At 46.8% G+C, this 20,490-nt stretch overlaps 1 protein-coding gene across 1 annotated transcript in view; it reads left to right on the top strand.

The window, feature by feature from the left end:
• The window catches only part of acsf2 (acyl-CoA synthetase family member 2), a 178,662-nt gene that overhangs the window by 87,261 nt on the left and 70,911 nt on the right, over window positions 1-20,490 (top strand). The window contains exons 8-10 of the mRNA XM_069929385.1: window positions 5,816-5,964; window positions 7,526-7,617; window positions 13,732-13,808. Coding sequence (XP_069785486.1) covers window positions 5,816-5,964; window positions 7,526-7,617; window positions 13,732-13,808 — 318 coding nt within the window. The remainder of the gene's footprint in view (window positions 1-5,815; window positions 5,965-7,525; window positions 7,618-13,731; window positions 13,809-20,490) is intronic.

Genomic DNA, 20,490 nt, shown 5'->3' with positions numbered 1-20,490 from the left:
CTACGTGATCTCATATTCCTGAATCTTCTTCCTGAGAGGAAGGGATAAGAGAATGTGGCCATGGTAGGATGTCTTCAAATAAATTGGCTACCTTTCCAATGCAGAAGAAAGTGTTGGTGGATTTGATGGAGAGGAGATGGTGTTAGGGTGGAGCTCTGGACTGTGTTTTACAATTCTCTGCAGCTTGTGGTCTTGGGCAGAGCAGTTCCTGTCCCTTGCAGTGATGCATCCTGACAGGAAGCTTTCAATGCTGTGCCTGTCGAAGTTGTTGAGGGATGCTGGAAAAGTGGCAGATTTCCTCCAGCTCCTGAGGAACTAGGAATGCTGGTACCATTTCTCGACCATCATTGTCGACTGGTTGGACCAGGCCAGGTTGTTGGAGATCTTTGTCCCTCAGAAGTTAACGCTGTCAACTATTTCCACCTCAGCACTGTTGATGCAGAGCGGGGAGTGAGTTCCACCTCTCCTCATAGACCATTCAATATTACAGCACAGAGCAGGCCCTTTGGCATACAATGTTGTACCGACCTATGCTCATTCCACTTCCTCCAGGTGAAAGGGGTAGCAGTGGGCACCTGCATGGGCCCCAGCTGTGCCTACCCTTTTTGTTGGCTATGTAGATCAATCCATGCAGAGGCAAAGCTCCTCAACTCTTCCTCCACTTCATAGACTACTGCATTGGTGTTGCCTCATTCACCCATGATGAGCTCATTGACGTTATCCACTTTGCTGACAACTTCCATCCTGACCTAAAATTTTCTTCGTTCATCTCTACCTGCGTCCTTCCCTTTCTCATCCTCTGTCTCCATCTCGGGAGACAAACTCTCGACAGACATCTTCTACAAACCCACCCACTCCCACAGCTACCTCGACTACACCTCTTCACACCCTGTTCCCTGTAAGGATTCCATTCCTTTCTCGCAATTCCTCCGTCTCTGTCACATCTGCTCCCACGATGAGTCATCCATGTCAGATCATCCTTCTCCAAAAAAAAACATGGCTTTCCCTCTATTACCTCAATTTAACCCTCACCCACATATCCTCCAATACTGCACACCTGCCCTGGGCCTCTCCAGCCCCCACAAACAAGGACAGGATTCCCTTTATCCTCACCTATTTCCTTGCCACAAACCCTGGTCCAAATCATTTATGTTGAATGTAAAGAGCAAGGGTTTGGTATTGAACCCTGAGGCACTCCACTGGTTGCGGTCCTTTAGTCTGTAAAACTGTCCTTTATTTGCTGACCGTCACTAGGCCAATGGGTAGTTGGCTCCTATCCTGTGTGCCTAACCTTCCATACCAACCCACCATATGCTACAATATTAAATGCTTTACCAAAATCCATAAAAATCCATAAAAATAAAAACTCCCTTACCCTGTCTACCCGCTTTGACAGCTCTTCAAAAAATTCTATCAAGTTTGTGAGACACTATTTCCCACACACAAATCCATGCTGGCTCTCCTTAGATTTGCCCTGGTCATCCAAATTTTGATAGATTTTGTCTCTGAGAACTCCAGCAATTTCCCTACAAATGATGTCAGATTAACAGGTCTGTGATTACTTGAATTATTCTTTCAGCCCTTTTTAAATAACAGGGCACATGGGTGGCATGGTTAATATAGCAGTTGACACAACACTATTATAGCACAGCCAGGATGAGACATATAAGGCAATCGAACAACTGAAAAGTGGCAAAGCAGCAGGTATGGATGGAATCCCCCCAGAGGTCTGGAAGGCTGGCGGCAAAACTCAGCATGCCAAACTGCATGAGTTTTTCAAGCTTTGTTGGGACCAAGGAAAGCTGCCTCAGGACCTTCGTGATGCCATCGTCATCACCCTGTATAAAAACAAAGGTGAGAAATCAGACTGCTCAAACTACAGGGGAATCACGCTGCTCTCCATTACAGGCAAAATCTTCGCTAGGATTCTCCTAAATAGAATAATACCTAGTGTCGCCGAGAATATTCTCCCAGAATCACAGTGCGGCTTTCGCGCAAACAGAGGAACTACTGACATGGTCTTTGCCCTCAGACAGCTCCAAGAAAAGTGCAGAGAACAAAACAAAGGACTCTACATCACCTTTGTTGACCTCACCAAAGCCTTCGACACCGTGAGCAGGAAAGGGCTTTGGCAAATACTAGAGCGCATCGGATGTCCCCCAAAGTTCCTCAACATGATTATCCAACTGCACGAAAACCAACAAGGTCGGGTCAGGTACAGAAATGAGATCTCTGAACCCTTCTCCATTAACAATGGCATGAAGCAAGGCTGTGTTCTCGCACCAACCCTCTTTTCAATCTTCTTCAGCATGATGCTGAACCAAGCCATGAAAGACCTCAACAATGAAGACGCTGTTTACATCCGGTACCGCACGGATGGCAGTCTCTTCAATCTGAGGCGCCTGCAAGCTCACACCAAGACACAAGAGAAACTTGTCCGTGAACTACTCTTTGCAGACGATGCCGCTTCAGTTGCCCATTCAGAGCCAGCTCTGCAGCGCTTGACGTCCTGTTTTGCGGAAACTGCCAAAATATTTGGCCTGGAAGTCAGCCTGAAGAAAACTGAGGTCCTCCATCAGCCAGCTCCCCACCATGACTACCAGCCCCCCCACATCTCCATCGGGCACACAAAACTCAAAACGGTCTACCAGTTTACCTATCTTGGCTGCACCATTTCATCAGATGCAAGGATCGACAAAGAGATAGACAACAGACTCGCCAAGGCAAATAACGCCTTTGGAAGACTACACAAAAGAGTCTGGAAAAACAACCAACTGAAAAACCTCACAAAGATAAGCGTATACAGAGCCGTTGTCATACCCATACTCCTGTTCGGCTCCGAATCATGGGTCCTCTACCGGCATCACCTACGGCTCCTAGAACGCTTCCACCAGCGTTGTCTCCGCTCCATCCTCAACATTCATTGGAGCGCTTTCATCCCTAACGTCGAAATACTCGAGATGGCAGAGGTCGACAGCATCGAGTCCACGCTGCTGAAGATCCAGCTGCGCTGGGTGGGTCACGTCTCCAGAATGGAGGACCATCGCCTTCCCAAGATCGTGTTATATGGCGAGCTCTACAATGGTCACCGTGACAGAGGTGCACCAAAGAAAAGGTACAAGGACTGCCTAAAGAAATCTCTTGGTGCCTGCCACATTGACCACCGCCAGTGGGCTGATATCGCCTCAAACCGTGCATCTTGGCGCCTCACAGTTTGGCGGGCAGCAACCTCCTTTGAAGAAGACCGCAGAGCCCACCTCACTGACAAAAGACAAAGGAGGAAAAACCCAACACCCAACCCCAACCAACCAATTTTCCCCTGCAACCGCTGCAACCGTGTCTGCCTGTCCCGCATCGGACTTGTCAGCCACAAACGATCCTGCAGCTGACGTGGACATTTACCCCCTCCATAAATCTTCGTCCGCGAAGCCAAAGCCAAAGATTATAGCACAGCAATTGAAACCAGAGTTCGAAACCCATGCTGTCTGTAAGGAGTCTCTGTATGTTCTCCCAGTGTCTGCTTTAACGGGCGCTCCAGTTTCCTCCCACCCTTCAAAAATGTACTGGGGGTTGTAGGTTAATTGCGTGTATTTGGGCGGCGTGAGCTCAGGGGCCAAAATAGCCTGTAACTATGGTTTATGTCTAAATTTCAATTTTAAATTTAAAAATTTGCATCTTTCAGTCTGCCAGAACTTCTGTCGTCACCAATGAGTTAAAAATATCTGTCAAGGCCCCAATAAGTTACCTTCCAACAATGTTCTGGGATGTACCTGGTCTGGACCTGGAGATTTATCCACTTTGTTATGATCTAAGACTGCTCACACCTCTTCACGAGCAGACATGGCCTAGGTTATCTTTATTCACCTCCCTCACCAGGCCACAACATCATAATTCCAAGTACTGATCGAGGCTTTAATTTAGTCTCCCTGATCTATAAGGGTACACAATCCTTTTTCCGGACATCTAAAATCCAGGAAGCTCCAAAAACCAGCGGGGGAGGGGGAGAGATGGCAGCGCGACTTAGGCGGTCGAGGGAGAGAGACTGCAATGCGACTTGGACGGGCGAGGGGGGAGACGGCAGCATGACTGGAAGGGGGTGGGGGTGGATACAGAAGCACAATTTAGGTGGGCTTAAATCTGGGGCAGCTGGCATTTGTTCTGAAATCCGAAAAAATCCGAAATTCGGAATACACCGTCCCCAAGGGTTCCGGAAAAAAGATTGTGTACCTGTAATACTCCTTACATTAAAATAACCATACTTCAGCCCCTCAATATCTCTGTGTCCAGTCATCTGTCCCTTCCTGTCATTCCTTATGGAGACATTAGGAATTCATGGCGATCCTATATCGGTTGGTTTTACAGGTAGTCCCTGACTTATGACCTATGCAACATGCGACCATATGTACATATGACTGAAAAAGAAATACTGTATAAATTTTTTTAAATAAAAAAAATGTAAATATAAAAGTTACACTTTTGAGGTGAAAGTTGGGGCCTATCTATGGAAAATAGTGCTTAGAGCAGGGATGGCCAACCTCTCGCAAGAGCTGGCCTTAGTGGCCGCTGTGTTGTATTTGATGAAAGACAGATACAGTGAATTTCTGACTTGTGTCCATTTCGAGATCTAACTGGTCGGTCAGAACGGAACTCGGGTGCATGTCGGGGGCTACCTGTACATGGCTGCAGCTTTGGATTCCAATAGATGACGTATTTATGGGTTCTTTGTGGCATTGTATTGGAGGGTTCCAACAGGATGCTTGGTGCATTCTGCAGTAATTATATTTTGGTGGTTCTGTAGGTCGCTGTGTGTGAGCATGGTGTGGCGATACATTCAGTATGTGTCTGTGAAATGCTGCATTATAGAGTCACACAATGTGAAATAACCATCTACCATCACCTATGGTTTCTACCATGAAGCCAATTTTCTATCCATTTTACTATCTCTCTTTGAATCCCTTGCGATCTAATGAGGCAGAGGAGTCTATGGTGTTGAACCTTATCAAATGCCTTCCTGAAATCCATATATATGTATACAGCTCGGCTCTTGTCAACCTTCATAATCACCTCTTCAAAACACTCCATCAGACTTGTGAGACATGACCTGTGCTGATTATCCCTAATCAACCCTTGCCCACCCAAGTGCATGTATACTTCCCCCTCAAAATGCTCTCCAGTAATTTATCAACCACAGATGTTAAGCTCACTGCTGTTGTTGGGTTCAGAAGCGGTGCGGTATTGTTGCATTGATGTGAACGTTGTTGCCTATGATCTGAATTGGAGGTTTCTATTAAGAAATCTGCAGTGTGCAGGTTGCTGCGTCACGGAGTCTGCACGGGATCATGCATAAATACAGTAAAAATTCCAGCTCTCCAGAATTCAAGCAACCGGCAAAAAAAACTGTGGAAAATAAAAAGGTAAAATAATATATGTAAGTTTAAAATTGGCACCCCCCACTAGCAGCCAGTTTGCCAATCCATGTAATACGCAATCTCAAGCATTCGACAAATTCACTTATCCAATCCACATAGGTGCCGGATACTGGGGGTTTCACTGAATTTCTGAAATGTGTGGTGTCTAATGGTAATTGGTAATTTTGAGAAGGGGGGTTGCATTGATGGGACACAGCACTGGAGGTTTCTTTAGGCTAGTTTCTTTTTGAAGTGCCCTATTAGGCTCCATTTTTGCTGTTAAGGTTATGTAGGAGCACTGCCTGGAATGTTTTCTACATTTTGACCGTGTGGCTGCATTGGTGGATTTTGCAGGGGCAAAGAGTCCGAGTTCTAACGCATTGTTTGCTCTTCCTCTGGCCCTGCAGGATACCCGCCTCTGTGTTCCTGTCCCCCTCTTTCATGCCTTTGGGTGCGTGGGAGCTAGTCTGATGTTGACCATTTATGGATGTCACCTCTCATTCCCTTCTCCAAGTTTCGAGGGACAGGCAGCCCTGCAGACGGTTCAGAGTGAAAGGTACGTGCTGGTACATCAGTGACTGGAAAGAGGTGAGCAAGAGGCGGCGAAGCTTGGTTGGCGAGGGGACTGAGGTGTACTGGGCCCAGTTGAACAATGCAGCAAGAAAGGCAATGATCCTTTGAGTATTTGAGCTTGATGGCTCTATGGGATGTAAGGTAAAACATCATGAGATGGGAATGTGTAGGGAGTTACCCTGTACAAGGCTGTAACAAGAAGGGGAGGTGTCCTTGTACTCCTGTTAGGTAAAACATCATGAGATGGGAATGTACGGGGCAGTAACAAGATGTGAATGCATCCTTGTACTTACAAGATAAGAGAGACATTGATGGATTGAGAGGCAGGAAGCTAGCAGGGAAAGGATAGCAACAGTTTTAGTCATTGGACAAGTAATGATATGATGATGTTCTAAGCACATATCCAAGGGTATAAAAAATCACCATTTTGCTGATAACGGCAGAATGCATTCTCCGACTAACTTTGTTAGTCGCAAGTGTTACAATCCGGTAATAAAGAACAAAGAACCCTGATTTCGACTCAGTCTGGTGTTTGTCTCACTCATTCATGAACAAAGCAGACCTAACAGGGATAGCAGGGAACAGTCCTATAGCAGCCCAACCTCCCTAAGGCGACCAAAATGTCCCACTCGCATTCATCCCACCTGCCTGAGTTCGGCCCATATCCCTCAGTGATCTTCAACCTTTTTTTTTCCCCATGCACATATACCACCTTAAGTAATCCCTTACTAACCACAGAGCACCCATGGTATCCTACTTGTTAGTAAGGAATTACTTAAGGTGGTATATGTGAGTGGGTGGGGGGGGGTGGGGGGAAGGTTGAGAACCACTGCTCTAAACCCATCCTATCCAATTTTTTTTCTTAAACATTGCAATAGTTCCTGCCTTAACCACTTCCAGTGGCAGCCCATTCCATACACCCACCACCCTCTTTGTAAAATAAAAAAGTTTCCCCTCCTGTTGATTCTCTTTGCTCTTATCTTAAACCTCATGATTTTGTACACCTCCACGCAATCACCCCTCATCCTCCAGCACTCCAAGGAAGAAAGCCTTCACCTAATCAACCTCTCCCTGTAGCTATGAGTCCTGGCAATACCCTGAAAGGATGTCCACTAAATTCTCATGCCATTCAAGAGGCTGCTGCTCTGTTTAACCAAATAAGAAAACAATCATTTGTGTGTATGGGGGAAGGTGGCCATGGGGAGGGAATGCCTCGGTGAGACATTGCTGTATTCCCAACTGAGGGAGTGCTTGTTGTCAGAGGGAGATCTACTCTATCTCTGATCCGTGGGCTACATATCCTGGAGGTTTTGATGGATCACTGCAGAGAGTGCTACCCTCACTCATGTCTGTCCCAGGCAGCAGCTGACCCCTGGGTGTTTTTATGGAAACAAAACCAAGCCTACTTGTCAGTGGAGTGTTAACCCTGTTTGGTAGGAGCAGGTAAAGTGTGGGTCAGGCTACTCAGCCCATTGTGACTGGGCTGGCTATCAAGTTCTAGTTGTAGCTGGCTGTGGCATCTCTCATGCCTAACTATTTTCCAGATGCACAGTGCTGTATGGGACTCCAACAATGCACATCGACATGCTGAGTCAGGAGGACTTCTCATCGTTTGACCTCTCATCGCTGCAAGCAGGTAAGGTTGTGTCTGTTCTGGAACATGTCCTTCTGCATGGCCCTCGGAGGTTCTCGCCGAGCAGGCTACTCCACACTCAGCCCCTTCAAAGGCATGAAGACCTAGTTGATACCTAGGTCTAGCTGAAGTTTAGTACGTGTCAGTTCACCGCAGCCTCTCACAAAGGACTCAGGCCCAAAACGTCAACTGTCTATTTCCATGAATGCTGCCTGACCCACTGAGTTTCTCCAGCATTGTGTGTGGCATTGGTTGAGTTCACCACGAGCCCTCTGCATTGGACTCCTTTCAATCAGAAGGCTGTCACACAGATTCAGACCCAAGTTTCAAAGTGCCTCAACAAACTCTCTATTGCACTCTGTTTCATTGAGCATGTTGGCTCTGTCCAACAGCAAGGATCTCACAGTGGCCAACCACACACCATTGCCACACCGATATGACCTCATGCACTTCCAAACTCAGGCCACCCGCAAATTGGAGGAACAATACCTTATATTCCATCCCAGCAGTCCCCAAGTAAGAAGGCATTAATATCGACTTCTACAATTTCTGTTTAACCCCCTACCCTATTGCTTTCTCCGATCCCTCTGCCTCCTTTCCTTCAGCTCCTCACCCCCTTCCCTTTACCCTCTTGCCCTTTTCCCCCAATCACCTCTCAGCTCCTTCCTCCTCCCACCTATCACTTGCTAGCCTGTGCTCCTCTCACTCCCAACCACCTCTTATCCAGGCATTGGCTGATGTTCGGCACTCTTGACCTGACTGCCTTTAGCTTTCCATGGATGCTGCATGTCCTGCTGAGCTTCTCCAGCACTTCTACATACTCCTTGACAAATGCTTGCTCATCCCTCTCACCATCTGCTTGTCTCCACCAACACCCTTTTCCCAGAGAAGTGACACCTTGCTCTCTCTCTCACTGAGAAGCAGAATGGGGGCTGATCCCCTGGAGGGTCCGCCAGGTGCGACAGAGCTGCACAGACAGCTGGAGCATCCCATCCCCTCCCCATTCTCCTCCATTCACCAAGCTTCAAGCATATGAGCTTTTGGAGAAGTTCAGTCTACTCAAGAATAGTCAGCAAGGCTTTGTGAAGGGAAGGTCATGCCCTGTGAGTCTAATTAAGTTTTAAAGGAGGTAGTAAAAGAAATTGATGAGGGCAGGATGGTAGATATGGTAAATATGGCATCTGACCATATGAGAGACATGTTCAGAAACTCATGAGGCACAGGATCCACGGAACCTTGGCTGTGTGGAAAGCAGAGAGTAGTAGTGATCAGAAAGTATTCTGCCTGGAGGTCTGTGACTAGTGGAGTTCTACATGGATGTTCTGGGAACCTGCTCTTTGTAATTTTTATAAAGGACCTAAATGAAGAGGTGGAAGGATTGGTCAGTAAGTTTGTGAATTATACAAAGTTTGGAGGAGTTGTGGATGGTGCTGAAGGATATAGACAGGATGCAGAGTTGGGCAGAAAAGTGGCAGATGGAATTTAATCTGGATAAGTGTGAGGTGATGCATTTTGGAAGGTCCAACCAGAAGGCCAAGTACAAGGATATGGGTCAGATATTTAACTGGAGGAGCAGAGGGACCTTGGAGTCCAATTCCATACATTCCTCAAGGTCGCCGCGTAGGTTAATAGGATAGTAAAGAAGATCCATGGGATGCTGGGCTTCATTAATAAGGGGGATTTAACTCGAGAGTTGAGAGGTCATGTTGCATCTCTACAAATCTCCGATGAGACCACAGTATTGTGTTCCGTTCTGGTCACCTCATTACTGGAAGGATGTGGAAGCTATGGAGAGGGTGCAGAGGAGATTTACTAAGATAAGGTGGACAGCCGCTGCCTTTTTTCCAGGGCAGAAATAGCAAACACCAGGGGACATCTCTACAAAATGGGAGGAAAGTTTAGGGGAGACATTAGGGTTTAAGGTGTTTTGCACAGAAAATTGTGGGTGCTTGGAAAGCCTTTCCAGGGATGGTGGTGGAGGCTGAAACACTAGGGAGTATTTAAGAGACTCTTAGACAGGTACATGAATGGAAGAAAAATACCTCCGAGGAAGGAAGGGTTTAGTATCTTTTTTGGTAGGAATATATAGGTTGGCACAAAATCGAGGCCAAAGGGCCTGTACTATGAACTAAAAGTCTTGAAGGGAAGTTTTAATTTCATCTATGCCTTAATATTAACCAGTCACCCTAGGTCTTGATTCTCCTACAAGAGGAAACATGAGGATAGCACAGTTAAAGTAGTGCATTACAGCAGCAGGGGTTCGAAACTGATGCTTTCTGTAAAGAGTTTGTATGTTCTCTCTGCATCTGCATGGGTTTCCTCCGAGTGCTCTGGTTTTCTCCCATGTTCTAAAAGCATACAAGATTAGTTGGTTAATTGTTCACTTGGGTGTGTTTGGGTGGCACAGAGTCATGGTCTGAAAGGGCTCATTACTATGTCTCCAGTCCCAACCTGTCACATCCCCCAGAATCTTGTATGTGTCTTCCCTCTCCCACTTCCCAACTCCAGGGGAAGCTTGTGACATTTTCTTCCCCATCCTCCTGGCGTGTGCAATTGCCAGGTTTTTGGGCACAAGGAACACCCACCCAGAGAGTTTTCACAAGAACGTAGAAAGGCCATGAGGAAAACCTCAGCTGGATTGTGGGAACATAGGAGGTAATCCACTGCAGCAGGAAGGATACAAATGCTGTGTTGGTTGAAACAAAGAGAGGTGTTGGCCACCCCTGGATGAAGGGAAGCAGGCAGCCACTCAGCATAGGAAGATTAACGAATGCCAGTCCTCAGTATTATGGTGAGAGACCACACTTAATTAGAGAGACCACACTTGGAGCACTGGATACGTACAGGTTTGGTCTCACTATTTAAGGACGGGTAGGCTTGCATTCAGTGCTTGACTGGCTTTATTCCTGGGATGAAGGGGATGAGAAAAGATTGTGCAAACTGAGTCAGTGCCCATTAGAGTGTAGAATAATGAGAAGTGATCTCATTAAAGCGGGTAAGATTTGGCAGAGGACTGACAGGGTGGATGCTGGAAGAAGTTTCTGCTGTCAGGGGCATTTTTGGTTAGAAATGAGAAGCACTTTTTTTCCACTCAGGAATATTTGGAATTCACTGCCCACAGAGATCTGGGGGCAAGATTTAAATTTAATTTTAGAAAAATTTTAAATTTAGACCCTGCACAGTAACAGGCCCTTTCGGCCCACAAGCCTGTACCACCCAATTACATCCACTTAACCAACAACCCCCAGCAGGAGGAAAATGGAGCCCGCCCCTCCCCCCGAGGAAAACCCACACAGACGTGGGGAGAACATACAAACTCATTATAGACAGCACGGGATTCGAACACTGGTCCTGATCGCTGGCGCTGTAACAGTGCTAACTGCTTCCCATACTGAACAACAGGGAGACTGACAGATTTTTAAACCAGTGGAGAATCGAGGTGAATCGGATCAGATAAGGCAGACAAAGAATCGTGATTAGCATAGCCCGTCGCTCCTTACAGTCAGAGGCAGAGAATCCCCTCATTGTCACCACGTGTCCTTGGATTCCCCTCCAGTGCTCCCACAGCCTCCAGTTTAACTCCAGTTTAAACCATCAGCAACTCGAGCCCAGATCCAAACTACTGACATGATGAGGAAGCTGTTAGCGCCAAGGGCCCTTCAGAAGCCCTTCCTGCCCTCAGAAACGGGGTTCTCATACCTGGTTCTCATGAGCCCTTTTCCTGCAGCCCACAATAAAATGCACGACTTCAGACCCCGTAGTTGAAGTAAAAACACAATGTGGAGAAACTCAGCAGGTCAAATGGGGTCCTTTATGTTGCAAGGATAAAGGTACAGAACCAATGTTTTGGGCGAGCCCCTCATCAAGAGGTTGTTGATGAAGGCCTCATCCAAAATGTTGGTTATGTAGGCAGCCCACAACCTGGTGTGAGTCTTTGCAGGCAGTGGCCAAAACCGAGTCAGCCTTACTGCAAGGTGAGATAGGTATGAGGGGCTGAATGGCCTGTTTCTTCTGAACATTCTTTGAATGCAGGAGATGGGTATTGCCTGCAGTAAACATGACATCTTCCGTTTTGTACTGTTGGTGGGCTTCAATCTGACAGTGATGCCATCCACACTTCCTGTGTGTGCGCATTTGACACTTCCCAACAAATTATTAGTGAGATGGTTGTTATGTGAGGAGGATTGGGGCAGTGGGTGCTTCAGAATCAAAGCCTTTGGCTTCTCTTGGAGCAGGCACTTGTTTTACCTCTTGCTTCACTCCATCTTCTCATTTGCTCTCCCCAATCCTTCTGTCCAGTTCGGACTTTTATATCTTCCTATTCTTAATCTTGTTTTCCTTCCTTATAACAAAAGGAGTCCGTCTGCTCAAGTGTATGCAGGTTCTTGGGAGCAATCTCATCAATCCATTTCTCCTCCTATTCCCCTGATTTTTTTTTTCCCCCCCATCCACCCACCCCACGATTTATAACTACCAATGGACAGGTAACCCACTCGCGCATCCCAGGAGTTTGAATGGAACCAGGTGTACCCAGGAGAAGTCCTCCAAGGTCATGCGGAATGCAGTATAAAAGAGTCAGCAGTGGAGGACAGGATCAAACCTGGGTCACTGGAGTTGCCACTAGCCCCATTTCCACTGGCACCCCAGTTAAATGGCTGTGTGGTGTCCCGGGATAAGAAGCCCTTTGTACCATTTCCACTGGGCCACCCTTAACTGGGACACAACTCATCCCTGGGGATCAGTGTTCTATCTTCAACTGGAAACTGGTGACTTTCTGCTGTCCCTTTTCCACTGGTTTTATCAGCAAACGCCGGGGTCGAGGCAGTTAATCCCCAGCATGAAATTATGTCAATTGACGCCGGCCTACTGACAGTTTTCTTTTTCCACCAGACCCTGTCCCTCTTAATTCCTGTCTGCCTCGATAGTGAGGAGTGGAATGAGGAGCAGGAGTCAAAGTTATCCAAGCAGAATACAATACTTCAACAGAGTGCAGAAGATTGATGTTTTAGGTTTCCGGACAGTGGGAGCTAGTGTGCTTTAGTGCAGATGAGCCGAGTACTGAGTTTGAACTCTGTTCGGGGAACTGTTGCCCTCAGAGTCACCACAAAACTGCCAAAGAAAGGTTCATTGTTTGGGGAGGGATAATGATGGATAAATTGTAGTTGGATAGGAATCTGGAAAGGGTTCATTGTAGTTGGATTGGAGGCTGGGGAAGGCTAAATTGATTGGGAGTCTGGAGAAGGGTTTATTGTGATTGGATGGGAGTCTGTGGTAGGGTCAAATGTGATTGGATGGGATTTTTGGGAAGGGTTAATTGTGATTGGAGTCTGGGGAAGAGTTTGTTGTGATTGGATGGGAGTCTGGGGAAGGGTTCATTGTGATTAGATGGGAGTCTGGGGAAGGGTTCATTGTGATTGGATGAGAGTCTGGGGAAGGATTAATTGTGATTGGATGAGAGTCTGGGGAAGGGTTCATTGTGATTGGATGGAGTCTGGGGAAGGATTAATTGTGATTGGATGGGAGTCTGGGGAAGGGTTCATTGTGATTGGATAGGAGTCTGGGGAAGGGTTCATTGTGATTGGATGGAGTCTGGGGAAGGATTCATTGTGATTGGATGGGAGCCTGGGGAAGGGTTCATTGTGATTGGATGGAGTCTGAGGAAGGATTAATTGTGATTGGATGGGAGTCTGGGGAAGGGTCAAATGTGATTGGATGGGATTTTGGGGAAGGGTTCATTGTGATTGGAGTCTGGGGAAGAGTTTGTTGTGATTGGATGGGAGTCTGGGGAAGGGATCATTGTGATTGGATGAGAGTCTGGGGAAGGATTAATTGTGATTGGATGAGAGTCTGGGGAAGGGTTCATTGTGATTGGATGGAGTCTGGGGAAGGATTAATTGTGATTGGATGGGAGTCTGGGGAAGGGTTCATTGTGATTGGATAGGAGTCTGGGGAAGGGTTCATTGTGATTGGATGGGAGTCTGGGGAAGGGTTCATTGTGATTGGATAGGAGTCTGGGGAAGGGTTCATTGTGATTGAATAGGAGTCTGGGGAAGGGTTCATTGTGATTGGATTGATTTCTCATTGCCTTTACCAAGAATTCTTGTTCCATTTTTGCAGCAGTTGTAGCTGGTTCTCCGTGTCCTCACGAACTGAGCAGACAAATCATGAGTAAGATGAAAATCACCAAACTGATTGTGAGTACCACCTCAAACTATCTCCATCCCATCGTGGGGCCTGGGAGTTGGTGTCAAACCCAGCACTGCGGGCCTGACTGGCATGGTCAGTGCAGGGTGGATCCAAAGGAAAATATCATTCAGAGCCAGCATGAGTACAGGAAGAGACAGGTGATAGGAAATAGGGACATGGCAGATATGGAACAATTCTTTTATGTCTGCCAAGAAGGGATGCAGTGAGAATGAGGAAGTGAAGGAACTACAGTGCCTTCCATAATATTTAGGACAAAGAAACATTTTTCCCTTATTTGCTCCCGTGCTCCACATTTTAAATTTGTAATCAAATAATTCACATGTAAATAAAGTGCAAATTCCAGAGTTTATTAAAGGTTATTTGTATACAGTTTGGTTTGACCTGCAGAAATTACAGCACTTTTTAAACCTAGTTCCCCCATTTAAGCACCATAATGTCTGGGACATTTGGCTTCACAGGAGTTTGTGATTAGTCGGGAATATTTAATTACTTCATTGGTGCAGGTATAAGAGAGCGAGATTTGCTTCTAAGCTTTTGATCACCTTTGGAGTCTGTAGTTGCCATTTTTAAACATGAGGACCCGAGTTGTGCCAAAGAAAGTCAAATAAGCCATTATGAGGCTGAAAAATAAGAAAAAAAACTAAGAGACATCACCCAAACCGTAGGATGACCAAAATCAACAGTTTGGAAATCATTAAGAAGAAAGAGTGTACTGGTGAGCTCTGTAATCACAAAGGGACTGGTATTCCAAGGAAGACCCCAAATGTATATCCTACAGATCAGAAACACTCTTCAGGAGGCAGGTGTGGCTGTCTGCGGAAGATTTCATGAACAGAAATACAGAGGCTACGCTGCAAGATGCAAACCACTAGTTGGTCGCAGAAACAGGATGGCCAGATTACAGTTTGCTAATAAGTATTTAAAAAAAGCCTGCAGAATTCTGGAAAAATGCCTTATGGACAGATGAGACCAAGATTAACCTGTTTCAGAGTGATGCCAAGAGCAAAGTGTGGAACGGTAAAGGACTGCTCAAGATCCAAAGTATACCACCACATCTGTGAAACGTGGTGGTGGGGGTGTAATGCCCTGGGCATGTGTGACTGCCACAGGTACTGGTGCACTTATCTTCATTGATGATGACAGTAGCAAAATGAATTCTGAAGTGTATAGAAACATCTGCTCAGGTTCAAGTAAAGGCCTCCAAACTCATTGGACGTCACTTCATCCTACAGCAAGACAATGATCCCAAACATACTGCTAAAACAACTAAGGAATTTTTTCAAAGCTAAAATCTGGAAAATTCTGGAATAATCAAGTCAGTCACCTGAGCATGCCTTCTATATGCTGAAGAGAAAACTTATGGGGACGAACCCCCAAAACAAGCAGGAGCTGACGATGGCTGCAGTAGAGGCCTAGCAGAGCATCACCAGAGAAGATACTCAGCACCTGGTGAGTATCTTCTCTGAATCAAAGACTTCAAGCAGTCAGATATGCAATAAAGTACTAAACATGACTACTTTAATACATATGTCCCAAATATTATGGTGCTGGACATGTAATTTTTACATAGTCAAAGCAAAATGTACACGAATAATTTTTACTAAAAACCGGAATGTGCATTTAAATCCCATGTGAATTGTTAGATTGCAAATTTAAAACTGTGGAGCACAGGGACAAATAAAGCAAAAAATGTCTTTGTCCCAAACATTGTGGAGGGCATTGTAAATAATCATCAGAAATGGTGGGGGAGAATCCGGGAAGTGTGATAAATTTCCCTGACCCAGTGACCTGCCACCTTGAGCTTTGAAGGAGATAGTTGAGAGACGATAAATGTTCGTGTGATTGTGGTGGAGTTCGGTGGATTCTGGAATGGGTTAGTACCTCAATGTTTCAGGAAGAGCAGGAAGATAAGTTGGCTGTTGAAGGAGGGGAGACAGGCAGTAGGGAGCAGGTATTGGAGGAGGGGGGAGTAGAGAGGAGACAGGCAGAAGCAAGCACGTTTCTGAGGACGGGTACAGAGGGGAGACAGTCAGAAGGGTGTGTTGGGGAGAGAGAGGGGAGACAGTCAGAGGGTGCATGTTGGGGAGAGACCGGGGACGGGCTGAAGAGTACAGGTGTCTAGGAGGGAGGGGGAGACGGGCAGAAGGGAGTAGGTGTCGGGGGAGGGGGGCAGACAGAACATCACCATTGCAAGCATATTGGATGTCATTCGTGCCTTTGATGAGAGTTGTCTCAGCATTGTAATGCTGGGAGGTAGGGTCAAAACATCGGTAATATATCTGCAATACCGGCTGAGTTCCTCCAGCCTTTCAGTGTGTTTTTACTACTATCACAGATTCTGCACACTTTCATGTTTCATTTTGTCTTGGTGCTGGGGCTCCCCTTGGTGCTGAGGCCCTCGCCGCTGGGCTCCAGTACTTGTAGTGTCGTGCTCTTGGTCCTGTACTCTGGACAGAGAATTTCAGATTCACCACTCTCTTGGAAAAGCAACACTTCCTCATCTCTGACCCAAATCTACGCCTCCTGAATCTTGATGCTCTGCCCCCTCGTTCTCATCTCACCTACCAGTACAAAAACCTCCCTGCTTCTATCTAATGGGTTCTTTCATTATTTTAGATGTCTGCATAAGATTCCTCTCATCCAAGTAAACTTAATAAGTCCCAGGTTCCTCAATCTCTCCTCCTAACCTAATCTCAGAATCGACCTCCTCTGCACCACTTCCAAAGCCAGTCGATCCTTGCTCAAGTAAGAAAACTAGAACTGCCCACAGTTCACCAGAGGTGGCCTCACTAGTACCTTGTACAGTTGCAGCTTAACCTCCCTGCTCTTAGGTTCCTTCAATCTTGCAATGAAGGACAACATATTATTTGCCTTCTTGATTATCTATTGTGTCCTACTGTGATGTTGGGTGATTTCAGGCAGTTTGGAATGATTCAATAAGTATCGTTCAGTGTAAGATTAATGTCATCTGGGCAGTGTGCTCAGCAGTGTAGGGGTCCATTCGGGGGAAGGTCCTGATTGTAGCCCGTTTGCTTTTTGTGGATGCTTTTGTTTTGTATGGTGATATTTCCTTTTGCCAAATCTGTATGGGCCTTGAGCATGACTCAACTAAGACAAATTGGAGCCGCAGAGTTAAGAGGACACAATTCCTGTTGATGCTTCTGTGAGCTGCACTGAAAGAACCATGTTGAGCCATGGGAGTGACTCGCATTCCCTTAGTGCGAGTGGATCCACAACAAGACCACGGTGTAGTGGGAGCCTCACGCGTACAACAGAATCGCGCGCATCCACAGCAGTTTAGCAAGTGCGTTACCAGAGCGCATAGCCTCCAACGATGTCCCAGTCCTCCAGCTACGCCAGGCACCAGCAATTAGGAAAAGCGCGCGAATAAGAGCCTGCACTTTTTATGGCACCTGACACCCAAGGCTGGAAAGTGATGTCACTACCGCATCCCAGAAGACTCAGCGTGAAATGCGCAGCGGGAGCTATAAAAGCTCTGATTAAGCAAATAAAGCCATTGATTCCTGACTCTACTGTCTCCAGTGTCATTTATGGCCACTTGTGTAAGGTAGTGCCATCAGGTAGGCCACTACAACTACAATCATTTATTAGTATCGATGAGAGGATAAATTGGGAGGAGATGCATGATTGGTTGAATTTTGGGGACTTGTTTTGGGAGCACCTTTACAGAGCAGCATCAAAACCAGAGAGTGTGGAGAGGGTGCCTGAACCAGGGTGAGTGTAGACAGCTGCTGCCATTGGCTGCTCTGCACCCACTACAATCGTATTGCAGCCATCGTACTTGCAACAGCACACCGTGAGGGCGCATTAGTTGAATTGAGAACTAACAGGGAGCAGACATCACGCTGTCAGCTCTCTCTCTCTCCTCGTACCCTGTTTATCATGTTTGGTTGTCTTTTATATTTGGTTTACCTCACCTGCCTGACTCGACTCGTTATCAAGCACACAATAATGAACATGGTGTCAGATCGAGCTCCCCAAGCCTGAAGTCTTCCAATCGCAAATCGGTCACAGTGAGTAACCACAACTACATTTTGCATGGTCGCCATAATGGCAGACGGATTCAGGCATCCCCGAGCCACTCATGTTTGATGAAAATGTGGCAGAAAACTGGGCCATCTTTGAACAGGAATTCATAGCAGAAGCATATAACCATGAGCCTGCCTGTACCAGTGTACATTCTGTTAAATTTGAAGGGTCTGGAAGCTGTTGAAAGGGAGAGGTCATTTGTGTACGCAAGCAAAGTGCATGATGGGAACCTTGTTACCAGCCCTGCTGAATTGAAAGAGGACCCTGAATGTTTAAAGCGTAAATTCAGGGAAGTGTGCAACCCTCAAGAGAAATGTGAGAATGGAAAGGCACAAATCCAACATGAGAGACCAAAAGCCTGGCGAGTCGATGCACTCATACGTCAGTGGTTTAAAAATCAGGGCGAAACATGTAATTTTGGCACGCTCTGCGATGAACTAATTAAAGACAGAATGGTCTGTGGGATTTGCGACAATAATATGTGGAAGGCACTCCTGCGAGACAGCGAACTGACACTAGCAAAGACCATCACAAAGTATTTGGCATTTAAAACTGCAGAGGAAAACTCTAAAATGTTAGCCTCTCCACAACAACATGCCTCAAGATTTGACACGATACAAGTGGGAATCAGTGAGCAGACAGTGGATGGAGGTTAGAAGAAAGAGCCAACCAAGCCAGCCAGGCCACACCCAGGACAAAATGCAGCAATTGGGGAGGAGACCATTCACCAAGAAGGGAAATGTGCCCAGTACAGGAACTGTGGCAAATGGAACCACTTCAGCAGATGCTGCAAATCCAGGCAGCAGACCAGACCCAGGAGGACCATCGACCATTTGAAACTGGACCAGAGAGGGAGCGACCTTGACGATGAGTGCTACTTCGAAAGGCTCACCATGAGTACAGCAGAAACCCGGATCAGAGGTAACAACAAGCCTTACGTGTCCATGAAGTCAACGGCAAGATGCCGAGATGAAAGTCGACACCGGGGCCAAATGCAATGTCACGTCTCTGGGACATTCAACCAGCTGAGAAAGATGGAACAAGTCAAACTATGCAGTAAGGCTACGAGCCTAGTGGCTTCTGGAGGCAGCAGAATCCAAACAGCTGTGTTTCATTCAAGGATGGCTCCATGTGCTAACCTTCTTCGTGGCCCGCGAGGACGTCATGCCTCTGCTAGGCCTCAGTGTGTGCATTGACATGGGGCTTGCCTCATTCAACACAGAGATCCATCAGATAAACCCATCCAAGGATAATTTCTCACAGAAGATCTTTTCTGGGTACGGTGAACTTTTCAAAGATGAGCTGGGGAAGCTGCCAGTGACATACTCCATGCAACTCGACCCAGAGGTAAAACTCATAGTCCAGCTGGTGCACCACATTCCAGTAGCAATGATGGATAAAGGCAAGGCCGAGCAGGACAGAATGCAGGGCTTGGGTGTAATTACTCCAGTCTTGGAACCAACTAAATGGGTAACCTCCATGGTGGCTGCCAAGGAGGATTTGTATAAATCTGCCAGACCTCAGTGCTGCCCTGAAAAGGCCACATCACCCCATGTGCACCAAAGAGGAAGTTGCCGCGCAGATGGCCGGCGCAACGGTATTCTCAGTCCTGGATGTGAAGAACTCGTTCTGGCAGGTCTTGCTTGACTGCCACTTGTCACTACTGACCACGTTTAGCACTGCATTTGGCCGGTACAGGTTCCTGAGGACGCCATTTGGCATCAATTCAGCCAGCGAGGTATTCTAAATGTCCACGGAACAAATTTTCGCTGGGTAGCCCTGTGCCCTCATAGTCGACGATATACTAATAGGTGGCAGGACACTAGAAAAGCATGATGCCAACCTAAAGAAGGTAAACCTTGTGGCTCAACCCCCGCAAGTGGAGTTCTGTCTAAATCAAGTCAGCTATGTGGGACACGTGTTTACCAACAATAGCCTGGAGGCAGACCCCTCCATCAGGGCCATCGGAGAAATGCCGGTGCCACCGGACGTAGCTGGGCATGGTGAACTACCTGGGCAAGTTCATCCCCCCAACTCCAGTGAACTGACAGCCCCCCTCAGACAGTTGACCCATAGAGATGTTGAATGGACCTGGCACAAACAACAACAAAATGCCTTCAAAGCCCAAAAGAAACACATGTCCTGCCCTCCGGTCCTCATATACTATGACATACTTAGACCGGTGATGCCGACCTGCGATGCCTCACAATATGGCCAAGGGCCAGCGGGCCTGCAAGACAGAAGACTAGTGGTGTACACTTCCAGGTCACTTAGACACAGAAACGAGGTATGCTCAGATTGAAAAAGAGCTACTGGTGTTAGTTTTCGCCTGTTCAAAATTCAATGACGATGTCGATGGCAGGCATGTCACCATAGAAACCGACCAGTTACCTCTGGTGATCATAATAAGCAAGCCAACTCACACGGCGTATGATGCTCGGGCTCCAAAAGAACTGCATTACTCTTGTACACAAATGCGGCAAAGAAATGCATTTAGCTGATGCTTAATCATGGGCTCCCAGAAAATACACAGTCCAGCAAGTCAAGGCACTTTCAATGCAATGATGGTAACTCATTTATCCTTGGCCCAGCTGGATGAAGTAAGAAAGCATGTGGCAG

Source organism: Narcine bancroftii, chromosome 3, assembly GCF_036971445.1.
Source record: "Narcine bancroftii isolate sNarBan1 chromosome 3, sNarBan1.hap1, whole genome shotgun sequence".
NCBI lineage: Eukaryota > Metazoa > Chordata > Chondrichthyes > Torpediniformes > Narcinidae > Narcine > Narcine bancroftii.
Note: the sequence above shows the minus strand (reverse complement) of the source record. Positions and strands in the feature narration are given on the sequence as shown.